Source organism: Phyllostomus discolor, chromosome X (assembly GCF_004126475.2).
Source record: "Phyllostomus discolor isolate MPI-MPIP mPhyDis1 chromosome X, mPhyDis1.pri.v3, whole genome shotgun sequence".
In the NCBI taxonomy this organism is placed as follows: Eukaryota; Metazoa; Chordata; class Mammalia; order Chiroptera; family Phyllostomidae; genus Phyllostomus; species Phyllostomus discolor.
Genome location: NC_050198.1, coordinates 34,073,271 through 34,088,540, shown reverse-complemented (window position 1 = coordinate 34,088,540; position 15,270 = coordinate 34,073,271). Strand labels below are relative to the sequence as shown.

Here is a 15,270-nt window from a genome sequence, read left to right as displayed (position 1 = left end):
GGAAGAATCACAGTAGTACAATATCACATTTTGAAACCTCTAATGGTATGTTTTTACGTAAGTATCATTAATTACTGTTAACTGTAAAAAGAGTCTCTCTATGGAAATACTCGAAATCTTCCTTTGAGTATTCTTGCTTTTAAAAAAGCTGCATATATCAAGTACATAAATCAAGTACATAGGTCCAACTATTGATATACAGGAAACACAGAGTAAAAAGTAATATTTAAATCTATACCATAGGGATACAATCAACAAAGTCAAGGATGTAGAAAATTTGTTGTGTACAAGTCTCACCACCCACTTTCTTCAATGAATAAATGACATGATAAAACTGAACATGTACATTATGAGAGAACTTTAAAAGTATCAAAACAAGGTAGGGAAAATTGAACTGTAGTGTTTGAGTATACATCTGTGTGCTAAAACTATACAGAAAATCATGGAAATGATTATCATAAAGGTCAGGATAGTGGTTGCATTTAGGTGTGGAGGTAGTAGGTTGTGAGTCATTAGGATTCAGAGAGGCCTTCTGAGTTGGCCAACAAATTTGTAATTCTTGATCTGGGTGGTGGGTACAAGTGTGTTTCCCCTCTAAGTCAAAAAGCTATACTCTTGGAGAAGGGAAGATGGTGGTGTGGTAGGAGGGAGCAGATTCCATTTCCCCCTACACTCGGGAGAAAAACCTAGCCGATCTACAGAGGAACAGAGCAAACAGCCAACAGCAACCCAGCATATGAAGGCAGGAGATAAAAAATTGTAGCAGACATTGAAAAACCAGACGGTAAGGAGAGTGCTTCAGGATAATAAGGGCCCAGGGATTAGTGCGGGGACCAGGGAGGTTGCAGCCCCAGGCCTGGCGCTCCCGGGTCTGCATCAGGACACTCGGGAGAGAGCTGGGTCAACCGCTCCCTCCCTGGCCAAACAAGGATCGAGCAACACCTGGGGAGGCTTGGTTGCTTGAAGGCACAGAGAAGGGAGTGAGGACTGAGAGGCAATCACACAGGGCCTGTGAGCACCCACGCATACCCCAGGGAAGAGTGTACGCCCCAGCCTGTGCGACCAAGTGCGGCCTGGCCATGCACACATGCCTGCAACCCAGAGAGAGTGTGGTTTTGTGGAAGACCCGGAACCCACAGCCATGAACACGGAAAAGGAACAGGCACTCTGCAGGATCCCCGGTGCCCATGGCCGTGAACTCGGGGGAAGTGTGTGCCCCTCAGGATCCCTGGAGCTCACACTCGTGAACCCGGAAAAGGTGTGGGTGCTCCGCAGGATCCCCAGAGCACACAGCCGTGAGCTCAGGAGAGCGTGCTTAGGAGGGCCCAGATCCCACACCCAGGGCCCTGGGGAGTGGCACCAGACTGGCTCTGGGGAGAATGCGCAGCTAGCCCTGGGGAGAGTACGTGAGAGGCTGTCTGAGTGGTGAACGGGAAGGCAGAAAAGTGACACCAATCGCCCCTCAGCCTGCTGAAGCCAGCAAGACCCAGAAAAGCCGGTTTGGCCAGTTTGAAACCAACAAAAGAGTAGGGGGAAGCTGTGAACACCAGGATACCCGAAGGAGACTGCACCACTGAATCGCACAGGTATTCTACCACAGAAGTTCACACCATAAACCCAGGAAATCAGAACAGATCAATTTAAGAAACAGAGGCTAACTAGAAAAGTCTCACAAACAATGAGGAGACAAAGAAACAATCCCCAAATGAGGGGGAAGGAGGAAGCCTCAGAAAGAATGTTAAATGAAATAGAGGCAACTCAACTATCAGATATTGAGTTCAAAGCAGTGATTATCAGGAAGCTCAACGAGCTCACAATGAGCTACCAGAAACTACAGGGAAACTACAATGAACTCACTGCAAAGTATATCAACATGAAAAAGGAAATAGAAATTCTCAACAAGGGCCAAGAGGGAATGAAGAATACAATTTCTGAACTGAAGAACACAGTAGAAGGAATCAAAAGCAGGATCGATGAAGCAGAAGATCAGATCCGTGAATTGGAGAACAAAGTAGAAAAAAACACCCAGAAAGAGCAAGAAAAGGAAAGAGGCTCAGAAAGAATGAAGAGGGATTAAGAGAAATGCAAGACAATGTGAAACGTAATAATATCCATATAATAGGGATACCAGAAGGAGGAGAAGAAGAGCAAGGGATAGAAAACCTATTTGAAAAAGTAATGATGGAAAACTGCCCTAATCTGATGAGAGAAAAAGTCACACAAATCCAGGAAACACAGAGAGTCCCAATCAAGAGGAACCCAAAGAGGCCCACCTCAAGACACATCATCATTAAAATGGCAAAATTCCAAGACAAAGAGAGAATCTTAAAGGCAGCAAGGGAGAAACAGGAAGTAACATACAAGGGAGCCCCAATAAGCCTAGCAGCTGACTTCTCAATGGAAACGCTCCAAGCCAGGAGAGAATGGCAAGAAACATTCCAAGTAATGAGAACCAGAGGTCTGCAACCAAGGCTACTTTACCCAGCAAGGCTCTCAATCAAGATAGAAGGCCAAATAAGAAGCTTCCCAGACAAAAGAAGTCTAAAAGAATACACCTCCACCAAACCAGCTCTGCAAGAGATGCTAAAGGGACAGCTTTAAGGAAAGGAAGGAAGGAAGAGAGAGAGAGAGAGAGAGAGAGAGAGGGAGGGAGGGGGGGAGAGAGAGAGGAACACAGGTATGTAAATGGCAATGAATAAGTACCTATCAATAATAACCTTAAATGTAAATGGATTAAATGCTCCAATCAAAAGACACAGAATAGCTGAATGGATAAGAAAGCATGACCCACACATATGCTGCCTACAAGAGACCCACCTCAGGATAAAAGACATACACAGGCTGAAAGTGAAGGGCTCGAAACAAATTTTCCAAGCAAATGGACAAAACAAACAAACAAACAAAAAACCCCCCTGGGGTAGCAATACTCATATCAGACAAAATAGACTTCCAAAAAACGGCCATAAAGAGAGACCAAGAAGGTCACTTCATAATACTCAAGGGAAGAATCCACCAAGAAGACATAAACATTGTAAATATATATGCACCCAACATAGGAGCACCCAAATACATAAAGACAATCTTAGAGGACTTCAAGAAAGATATGGACAGCAACGCAATTATAGTTGGGGATTTTAACACGCCTCACTCAAAAATGGACAGATCTTCCAAACAAAATATCAACAAAGATACTGTGGCATTCAACAATACCCTTGATGAAATGGACTTTACTGATATATACAGAGCCCTCCATCCCAAAGACGCTAAATACACATTCTTTTAAAATGGACACGGAACATTTTCAAAGATTGACCTCATGATAGGACACAAAACAAGCCTCTACAATTTCAAGAAAATTGTACCAATTGGTATGAAATCATACCAAGCATTTTATCAGATCACAAGGGACTGAAGCTAGAGACCAACCTCAAGGAAAAAAACCCAAAACACTCAAAATCATGGAGATTAAATAGCACGCTATTAAACAATGAATGGGTCAAGAATGAAATTAGGGAAGAAATCAAGAGGTTTCTGGAAACAAATGAAAACGAACTCACAACAACCCAAAACTTATGGGACAAGCCAAGGCAGTCCTGAGAGGGAAGTTCATAGCCATACAGACCCACGTAAAAAAGTTAGAAACATTTCAAACAAAAACCTAACCCTTCATCTACAAGAACTCGAGGAACAACAACAAAGCCAGCCCAGAGCAAGCAGAAGGAAGGAAATAACCAAGATCAGAGCAGAATTAAATGACATAGAGACTAAAAGCACAATTCTAAGGATCAATGAATCCAAGAGCTGGTTCTTTGAAAAGATAAACAAAATCAACAAGCCTTTAAGCAGACTCATCATGAAAAAAACAGAGAAGACCCAAATAAGCACAATCAGAAATGAAAGAGGAGAGATTACAACAGATACCACAGAAATACAAAGGATTGTAAGAAATTACTACGAAGAACTGTATGCCAAGAAATTTCAAAACCTAGGTGAAATGGACAAATTTCTAGAAAAATATAATCTTCCAAAACTCAATGAAAAAGAAGCAGAAAGCCTGAAGAAACCAATAACAGCAACAGAAATTGAAGCAGTAATCAAAAAAACTCCCGACACACAAAAGCCCTGGATCAGATGGTTTCACAGGAGAATTCTACAAAGCATTTAAGGAAGAGCTAACCCCTATCCTTCACAGACTATTTCAAAAAATCCAGAAAGGTGGAAGCCTTCCAAACTCTTTTTATGAGGCCAGCATCATCCTACTCCCAAAACCAGATAAAGACACAACAAAGAAAGAAAACTTCAGGCCAATGTCGCTGATGAACATTGACGCTAAATTCCTCAACAAAATACTGGCAAACTGCATCCAACAAGACATTAAAAAGATCATACACCATGACCAAGTGGGATTCATTCCAGGGATGCAAGGATGGTACAATATTCGCAAATCAGTAAAGGTAATACATCACATAAACAAAAGCAAAGACAAAAACCACATGATCATATCAATAGAAGGAGAAAAAGCATTTGATAAGGTACAGCACCCATTTATGAGAAAAACACTCAGCAAAGTGGGAATAGAGGGAGCATTCCTCAACATAATAAAGGCCATATATGAGAGACCTACAGCCAACATCATACTCAATGGGCAAAAACTAAAATCTTTTCCACTAAGATCAGGAACAAGACAAGATCGCTTAGCCACAGCGATCAGACAAGAAAAGGAAATAAAAGGCATCCAAATTGGAAAGGAGGAAACAAAACTGTCACTGTTTGCAGATGACATGATACTGTACATAGAAAATCCTATAGACTCGGCCAAAAAACTGCTTGACCTAATAAATGAATTTGGCAAAACAGCAGGATACAAAGTCAATATCCAGAAATCAAAGGCATTTTTGTACACCAACAATGAAACAGCAGAAGCAGAATTCAAGAAAAAAAAATCCCATTCGATATAGCAAAAACAAAAATAAAATACCTAGGAATAAACCTAACCAAAGAGGTAAAAGACCTGTATGCAGAAAACTACCAGACACTGAAGAAAGAAATCAAGGAAGACACAAAGAAATGGAAACATATACTGTGTTCATGGATTGGAAGAATTAACATCATCAAAATGTCCATACTACCCAAAGCAATTTACACATTCCTATTAAAGTACCAATGGCATATTTCACAGACATAGAACAGACACTTCAAAAATTTATATGAGACCATCAACAACCCCGAATAGCTGCTGCAATTTTGAGAAAGAAGAGTAAAGTAGGAGGGATCACAATACCTGACACTAAACTATACTGCAAGGCCACTGTAATCAAAACAGCCTGGCACTGGCAGAGGAACAGGCACATGGACCAATGGAACAGAACAGAGAGCCCAGAAATAAACCCAAGTCTCTATGGTCAATTAACATTTGACAAAGGGGACAGCAGCATAAAATGGGGTAAAAATAGCCTCTTCAACAAATGGTGTTGGGAGAACTGGACAGCTAAGCACAAAAAAATGAAACTCGAACACCAACTTACAACATACACAAAAATAAATTCAAGGTGGATCAAAGATTTAAATATAAGCCATGACACCATAAAAGTCCTAGAGGAGAACATAGGTAGGAAAATCTCAGATATTTCATGCAGCAACATTTTTACTGATATGTCCTCTAGAGCAAGGGACATAAAGGAAAGAATAAACAAACAGGATCTCATTAAAATAAAAAACTTCTGCATGGCTAAAGAAAACAGTATTAAAATAAAAAGAGAACCAACTGTATGGGAAAACATTTGCCAATGATACCTCAGACAAGGGTTTAATCTCCAAAATATATAAAGAACTTACACGACTGCACTCTAAGAAGACAAGCAACCCAATTAAAAAATGGGCAAAGGACTCAAACAGACACTTCTCCAAGGAGGACACACAGAGGATCCAGAGACACATGAAAAGATGCTCAATATCACTAGCTATCAGAGAGATGCAAATTAAAACCACAATGAGATACCATTCACACCGGTCAGAATGGCCATCATAAACAAAGCAACAAACAACAAGTGTTGGCGAGGTTGTGGAGAAAAGAGGTCCCTAGTGCACTGTTGGTGGGACTGCAGGCTGGTACAACCACTATGGAAAGCAGTATGGAACTTCCTCAGAAAACTAAAAATGGAGCTGCCTTTTGACCCAGCAATTCCACTGCTGGGACTATGTCCTAAGAACACTAAAACACCAATCCAAAAGAATCTATGCACCCCAATGTTCATAGCAGCACAATTTACAATAGCTAGGTGCTGGAAGCAACCCAGATACCCATCACTAAATGAATGAATCAAAAAACTATGGTACATTTACACAATGGAATTCTATGCAGCAGAAAGAAAGAAGGAGCTCCTACCCTTTGCAACAGCTTGGATGGAGCTGGAAAGCATTATGCTAAGCGAAATAAGCCAGGAGGTGAAAGACAAATACCAGATGATCTCACCTTTAACAAGAACCTAAACAACAAAACAAAGAAACAAGCAAAACATAACCAAAGACACTGAAATAGAGGACAGGCTGACAGTGACCAGAGGGGAGAGGAGAGGGAATTTCAGGGGAGAATGGGAAGGGTTTACAGGAAGAAATATAAAGTACAGGTGGTCAAAAACTTGGGGTTGTGGAAATGGGAGGGAGGTGGGAAAGGATGGGTTGGTGGGCTGGGATGGGAGTAAAGGACGGAGAACCGTACTTGAACAATGATTAAAATAAAGTTAAAAACAAAAGAGCTATACTTTTGTTTTTGTGATTTTCTTTATTTGTGCTATATTTTATAATAAAATTTTAAGGGGGAATTATTAAATTAAACACTGGCCAGATATTGTTTATACTTTAGAAAGTGTTTGTTGAAGAGAATTCTGTGATTTACTGGATGAACTCTTTCAAAATATTAGGCAGATAAACTGGAGACAATCACTGTATCACACAAACCAAAAGAGTTTTGTCCAAGGTTAGTCTCTGTGGACACACCCTATTTTATTTTCCTGTGTGTTGGGTGGACCTGCTTTCCCCTGAGCCTCAAGGATCATGGGTTGTGAAAATATCCACTCACTATTTCTAATTTTTCCTTTAAAGTTCTAAAAGTGAAGCATACTTTGTTCTTTAACAGAGATATTACTAAGTTGTAGTGATGTCAATATTGTCATGATCAATGCTAATAACCCAGATGAAGGAATCATCCCAGGTCTTTCCTGCTTCTTTGCTATTACTAACTTTATGTGAACATAAGTATCTTTACCTTGACAAGTTCGCCCAGAGATAGTAAGTCTATCCTAAGTTCACAGAATGTCCAAGAAAGGCTCCAGCACATTTATGGAATATTATCTAAGTGTATCTGCAGATTCAACCTCTCAGTTACTCTTATTCATTGTGAATAGGTATGCACATTCTTTTTATGTGACAGCAAATAATTAAGCCATTACCTAAGGCAAAAAAAAAATGAAGGGGTTTCATAGCTAATAGCTTGGAGAAAGTATAGAGCTAGTAGAAGAGTGGCAGCCTCAGAATGAAACCATCCGGGATCCAAGCATCTTAGACATAAGACATTTTTTGTATCCTTAAAATCTGGGGAACAAAATTCTTAAGTTATCAGTTACTAATTTTTATATTTTGACTTGTTGTTGGATTTATTTACTACCCAATTCTATGACTTCATCTTGTACCAGCAAATTATATTTTGCCAGGATCTTTTTTCTATTTCAGTCTGACCTAAATTAAGATAATTTACAAACTAGATCTTGTAGGCATTGGTTCAAATGTTACAACCCCTTTCTAAGTGAGATTCTATTGACTAGGGTCTTATGTATTTTGTCCATGTCACAGGTGTCCATCCATTTAATTAGGCTGATACCCACAGTCCCATGGCATTGCTACTATCTAAAGAAAGTTCCAACATGACAGTGATTCTTTGTTAAAGCAAATCCATTACCCGCAGTAAATAAGATTCCAGGCCCCCAGAGTGAAGCAGGAAAACCTGTGGATCTACTGTACTCTGGGAAGGTGTTGCTGATGGGGCACAGGTACACCCAGATTACAGTTTGTCAGATGAATAGAGTGATCAGAGTCTAGTTCTTGTGTTTGTGATGCACTGCACAGTGTAGCAGACCAGCCATTGTCCAGACACCCGCACAAATGCTGTAGGTTGGGCAGCTTCACTTGGACAAGGGTATTCCATTCAACCAGAGTGCTTAACATGAAAGAACATTATAACCTTATCCTTATACTGTTGACACCATCAACAAAACTTAAAGGCTTATGGGGGCCTATGGAAAACGGGAAAATCAAAAGGCCTCTGGGGTTTCAAATTAATGAATGATCTAAAGTTGCCTTTCCTAGATTCAGCTACATCTTTGTGTATGCCATGAGTGCCTTCCTTGTCAGTAATTTCTTCCTTTTGTTGCTGGGTTTCTAGGTAGTTAACCCACAACATGCCTCCATTTGTTCAATAGGAATTTTTATTTTTACTCGCATCTTTCAGTAGAATTGTAAATTAGACGTGCCTGTCTAGATTTGATCATTAAAGTGGTCAAATTGCTCTCCCAGATCATGTGAACAAAATAACTACAAATTTTCATTTAAAAAAATACACTTTTGGATTTAGCCCATGACTGAGAACTAAGGAGGCCAGTCGTACGGATGGCAGCGAGGGGTCAATCCATGCCAGGCGCTGGGTCGGCTGTTGAGGAGTCGGAAGTGGTTGGGGTTTGGGGGAGGAGATCCGCTCACACACAAGAGGAGAGGCTTGAGCCGCCATATCTGCTGCCGCCGCCGCAGCTGCGAATGCAGTGTCTGTACTTAGCTGCCTGCGCGCTACCGCTAAGGTTCGTGTGGCTACCCCTTGGCCCTGCGCTCTTTTTGCTTTCCCCCATCTGCATAGTCCGCTTTTTCTGTCCTGCTGAGCCCGCTCCCTCCCCGCCATCCATCAGGTCCTTAGATGATGGATACGGGTAGCAGCAGCAGCGACTCGGCGCCGGACTGCTGGGACCAGGTGGACATGGAAGCTCTGGGTTCGGCCCCCAGCGGGGACCCAGCCTCTTCGCCGGTGGCAGAGGCCCAGTGTGAGCACCTCAGCGCGGCCTTCAGCCGTCAGCTCAACGTCAACGCCAAACCCTTCGTGCCTAATGTACACGCCGCGGAGTTCGTGCCCTCCTTTCTGCGGGGCCAGACACAGCCGCAAACCTTCCCGGCCGACACCACCAGCTTCGAGGAAATCTACACCGGCGCGGGCAATCCACAAGGTAAAAGGCTGGGACTGGGGGCACCTGTGGAACATTCCAAAGAGGAACAGATAGTGTTGCATGAAGGTTCCAATTCAGCCGTTACCATGGAAATTTCAGAACCTGTTGTAGAAAATGGAGAGGTGGAGATGGTTCTAGAGGAGTCATGGGAGCACAATAAAGAAATAAGTGAAGCCAAGCCAGGGGGTAGTTCATTGGGAGATTCAGGGCCCCCAGAAGAAAGTGGCCAGGAAGTGATGGAGAAAGAGGAGATGAGAAAATCTAAATTTGTGGTCCTACCTTCAGGTGCTCCTAAAAAAGAGCATGTAAATGTGGTGTTTATTGGGCACGTAGATGCTGGCAAGTCAACCATTGGAGGACAGATAATGTTTTTGACAGGAATGGTTGACAAAAGAACACTTGAGAAATATGAAAGAGAAGCTAAAGAAAAAAACAGAGAAACTTGGTATTTGTCCTGGGCCTTAGACACAAATCAGGAAGAACGAGACAAGGGTAAAACAGTAGAAGTGGGTCGTGCCTATTTTGAAACAGAAAAGAAACATTTCACAATTTTAGATGCCCCTGGCCACAAGAGTTTTGTCCCAAATATGATTGGTGGTGCCTCTCAAGCTGATTTGGCTGTACTGGTCATTTCTGCCAGGAAAGGAGAGTTTGAAACTGGCTTTGAAAAAGGTGGACAGACAAGAGAACATGCTATGTTGGCAAAAACAGCAGGGGTAAAACATTTAATAGTGCTTATTAATAAGATGGATGATCCCACAGTAAATTGGAGTAGTGAGAGATATGAAGAATGTAAAGAAAAACTGGTGCCCTTTTTGAAAAAAGTTGGCTTCAGCCCCAAAAAGGACATTCACTTTATGCCCTGCTCAGGGCTAACTGGGGCAAATATTAAAGAACAATCAGATTTCTGCCCTTGGTACACTGGATTACCATTTATTCCGTATTTGGATAACATGCCAAACTTCAACAGATCAATTGATGGACCAATTAGACTGCCAATTGTGGATAAATACAAGGATATGGGCACTGTGGTCCTAGGAAAGCTGGAATCAGGATCCATTTTTAAAGGCCAGCAGCTTGTGATGATGCCAAACAAGCACAATGTGGAAGTTCTTGGAATCCTTTCTGATGATGCTGAAACCGATTATGTAGCTCCAGGTGAAAACCTTAAAATCAGACTGAAGGGAATTGAAGAAGAAGAGATTCTTCCAGGATTCATACTTTGTGACCCTAATAATCTTTGCCATTCTGGACGCACATTTGATGTTCAGATAGTGATTATTGAGCACAAGTCCATCATCTGCCCAGGTTATAATGCAGTGCTGCACATTCACACTTGTATTGAGGAAGTTGAGATAACAGCCTTAATCTCCTTGGTAGACAAAAAATCTGGAGAAAAAAGTAAGACACGGCCCCGCTTCGTGAAACAAGACCAAGTATGCATTGCGCGTTTAAGGACAGCAGGAACTATCTGCCTTGAGACATTCAAAGATTTTCCTCAGATGGGTCGTTTTACTTTAAGAGATGAGGGTAAGACCATTGCAATTGGAAAAGTTCTGAAACTGGTCCCAGAGAAGGACTGAGCAGTTTTCTTGATATCCCTGCACAATACTATGAGAATTGACTGTAAAAGTTCACCACCATTTCTTATTTACTGGCCATTCACAGACTTTTTTTTCCATATTTTGCAAAGAAAAATTTCACAGCAAAAATTCATGTTTTGTCAGCTTTCTCATGTTGAGATCTCGTTTGTTTTACTGATGAACTTACCCACAAGTTTCCTCTTCATATACCATTCTGCTTCTTCGGACAGAATCAGTAATAGCTTTGTAAGTGACGTGGATGTAATTGTGTATAACAATGAAAAATTAATATATTTTTTAATTTTTCATTTTCCCTTAGGATATTTAGACAACCCTGTTCACGCAGACCAGTCAGAGTGTGTCAGTGTGTGTGTATATGTTAAAAAGACAAGTAACATGTGAATAAAATATGCCATTTGAAAGTCTTACTAGTATTTGAAATGCTTTTGAATTCTTTCTGAATGTGTGTCCAATATTTTACAGTTAGCTTTTTTACTTTCAGAAGTAATTGAATACATTTTATTAGGCTTTAAAAAACTGTTCTCCACTCACTATTTTAGATCACGCATTTACAAACAATGCACAGGTTCATATTAAAGGGAAAATTTTAATTTTGGGAAAAATTGATCTTAGGGCTTTTCTCAGTAAACTTTGTTTTCTGTGTCCAAGACCAGTCGACAAAGGAGCTCTTCTGCTTCCCCACTTATGATTTGAAAAAAGAAGGACTGAGGCCATTTGTCAGGTGCCCTAATGTTGAACATGGCCAACTTACCAATTTACCTGGGGATTCAGACCATATGTTGACTAGACTCTTATCTGCACTCCGTCATCTTAACATGCCCCTTTGTTTTGTTCAACATGAGACTTGGGATATGGGATACAACACAATAAAGGGGCATAACTACTGAGAAGATAAATGCTTTAATAGGGCTGTAAGTCATTTAGTGAGTGTCCTGAGCTGGGAAATGAAGAAACATTCCACCTTTCTTCAGTGCTTGGAGTTAGTAGGAAAGGTGGAAGGTCATTCTGACAACCAGATTATAAACCACTTTTGCAGTCAGAGATATTGGACTTGATCTCTGAACAGCAGATTGAGAAAAACACCAGCCATGGATCCTGGGGTGGCTACTGTTACTGCCAGGACAGTGGCCTTATAACCTGCATAACTATCAACAGCTGCAAGAACGTTTAGTCTTGGTAAGTGGGTAATGGCCCTATGGAAACACCTGCCCAGTGATGGGCAGAGCCAATTCCTCACACTCCTGGGCTGGTTGAGTAGGGGTGGAGACTGTTGCCAGAACACCCTGGGCCCATGCTGAGGCAAAGGTGGTGTCCCCTTCATGGTCCCCTTATGCACCCATGTAACTCTAGGTTGTCTAACCTATCAGTGATAACCACTGGTCTTGTCAGAGCAGCAGTAGCATGGTTCTGTGAATCATCCAACAAACATACACAGGGCACATACATGGGAAAGTAGGATTTTTACTTGGTTGTATGTCAGCTAACTGAATCCAAAGGGGCATGCCTTATTATCTTGGACTTAGTCCTTTAATAATTAGAATGTCAATGGCAAGAGTTTCATCTTTATTTTAGAGTTCCTACTCTTGCCTCTGTGCTCTGAACTTGGTACAAAATACAGGCTAATCCAGTGTTTGCTAAAAGTTTTGCCCTGGCAGTTACTTATTAAAAATATATTTCCAATGCATCAATCTTATTGTTTTGCAATTTTAGGAATTTATCAATTTACCAATTGGATTATTATGGATATCTTTCACTAATAGGCCAGAACCACAAATTGGGACAGAACTCTTTTCTCCATTTTAATTTGGATAATTTCCCACCAAAGTCTGCCTCTGGAATGTCTTTCTCGTTAGCCAGTTGTATACCAGTTACTTCACCAGGGGTTCTAGACCATGTTTTAAAAAAACCTTTCAGAGAGCAGGACATAAATCTTTATAAATAGATTTTAGAAACCAATTCTTTTTAATAAGAAGCAGATCATTCAGGTGGTTGGAGACTACACTTTGGCTCTGTTGGAAAGTAGATATAAACTCAAGGTAACATTTTTTTTCTAACTTTCTGAGAACCTTCCTTTAAAGTTCTTAATGTCTGGTGGTGGTCTCTACTGCAAATTGGGGCCATTCACAAACACAGTACTGGTTTTTGAAGGATGTTCAAAGTAGTGTCCCTTTAGAGCTTCCCTGTTGCTTCCAATTCAGACCAACTTAATTGATTGAATTGTCCTTAGATCTTCAACTCAAATACCTGGCAACCATGATAATGTAGAAACTCCCCAAGTCTGATTGCTTGCTGCAAATACATTCTGGACTTAATACTTCAGGCTTTCTCAATGCAGTAAGTGTTTAACTATTGGCTCTTGACAACTTTTCTCCCAAGTTTCTTTCATTTTTCTGGTCATTGTGGGATAAATCTGAGGAGGTTTAGGGAAAGGTACCCACTTATTCTGTACTTCAGCAAAGACACAAGAAGGAAAGGGGAAAGTTTGGGCTGGGTAGAAGCTAACAAACATTCACACTGTGTTGATGATCTTCCTCTGGAACACAGGACAAATTGCCTGTGCTTTTAATATTTACTATGGTCACTGTTTCTGTCTTCAAAAGACAAATCCTTTCTCAAAGTAGACCTTCCTTTCACAATATCATAATTCTGGTTTACTAAAATGCAAGAACTTGCTCTTTTAAAAGTTTACTTATAAACATTTTGTAGTACAAATATTCAATTCATTTTAGTTAAAATGAAGTGTTTAGCAACAGGGAGATGATTAGTTACCACTTAATGGCCATTAAAAAAGAAACTATCCAACCACCAGAGAAGTTCCACCAAAGCCTGAGCATTTGAATATGTTCAGTGATCCAGTGCCTGTTTTTATGTTTCGTATGGTTCTTTCTATAGTCTCTGTTAAGACTATTGGCATATTTCCATTTGTCCTAGATTTCAGTTACAGTATTTACTTATGATTGGACCCTGGGGGAAAGAGAAATTTGATCCAAAGTTTCTCACCAGGGACACCACTAATTCCACAGAGTGGGGAATATGACTTGCCTTAGAATTTGAAAATTGTGTGTGTGTGTGTGTGTGTGTGTGTGTGTGTATTAATGTCTACTGGATCACCAAAATCCAGGGAAAGGGAAAAGAACAAAATAATTTAACTGTATGAGCATACCATGTATGAGAAAACAAGAAAAAAAGAAAGCTTTGCCTACATAAAAGGGCACAGCTTGACACCAGATTGTTTTAGAGGAAATTTGACTAAATTCTATGAGGATTTGCTTTTCTTTCACTTACCCTTAAAAAACTCATATAGCTTTTTTTAAGTCAGTGGATGAAAGGCTCAGACTCTCAGAGTCAGATATCAATCACAAGGGGTTTCAGCAAAGCCTCTTATTTTCTATTCAGATTAATATTAAGCAATCAGAATTTATGTACACAGATAATTTGCAGGCATTTCTCAGCCCCCTACTGAAGATTTTCTCTTTGATTGTTGAACTTCTTCGCAAGTCCAAACAGAGGACACTGTGAAGATAGTTTAGTTTCAGCATGAGAGGAACAACAAAAAAAGATTTGTCCAAGTCTGGCTGCTGTACACAACCATGCTACTGCATCTCTCACTTGATATGACAGGTATCCAATATATATCCAGTTATACCTCTTCTTTTACATTTGGGGCACTGAGTAAAAGGCTCCCTTTAGTCCCTAACAGAGACTTAGATTAATTCTCTCCTGAGATTGCTTTTATAACACTACCACAGTCTATCAGTGACCTTTGGCCACACCAATAAATTTACAGAGGAAGAACACATTGTCACATGGCAAAGGACTAACAAAGACCCAAATGGCTTCTACAGGTGTAGCTGTCAGTCCCTGGATTAAAGGTTAGTGTCTGATTTCTACCTTTCCATTTCTTTTTGCACCCTGCTTTAATTGATGCTCATATGACATATATTATTTAGCTTTCTAAACTGCATTAGCTTATTTTATCATTTGGATAGGGTATAAGTGAATAGGTGAAATAAAATACATTAAACACTTTTAAACATCTAAAGGCTTAGCTCCTGAGTGATGGTAATGATAGAGCACTCCATTCACATCTGTGTTCTTCAGTACATGCTAAACCAAAAAGAACTCTTGTCTAAAAGGGAATGTGTTGCAAGCATACATTTCCCACATTTAAAAAGGCAAGGACCTACATCCAGATGACTCTATCCCGCAAAGCTATCATTTAGAATGGAAGGGAAGATAAGTGTTTCTCAGACAAGGTCAAGTTAAAGGAAATCATTATCAGGAAGCCCTTATATGAAATGTTAGAGGGACTTATCTAAGAAAAAGATGGTCAAAACTATGAACAGTAAAATGACAACAAACACAAATATCAACAACCAAACCTAAAAAAAACAAAAACAAAA

At 40.4% G+C, this 15,270-nt stretch overlaps 1 protein-coding gene across 1 annotated transcript; it reads left to right on the top strand.

Moving 5' to 3' along the window:
• The first annotated feature begins 8,737 nt into the window (after window positions 1-8,737).
• Window positions 8,738-11,280, top strand: GSPT2 (G1 to S phase transition 2). Its single transcript, XM_028522769.2, has 2 exons — window positions 8,738-8,846; window positions 8,952-11,280. Exon 2 carries the CDS (start codon window positions 8,960-8,962, stop codon window positions 10,844-10,846), a length of 1,887 nt encoding a protein of 628 aa, XP_028378570.1. The 5' UTR covers window positions 8,738-8,846; window positions 8,952-8,959; the 3' UTR covers window positions 10,847-11,280.
• Window positions 11,281-15,270: the final 3,990 nt, after the last annotated feature.

Coding starts and splice junctions, on each gene's coding strand:
- GSPT2 (XM_028522769.2), top strand. CDS start 8,960: ATGATGGATACGGGTAGCAGCAGCAGCGACTCGGCGCCGGACTGCTGG.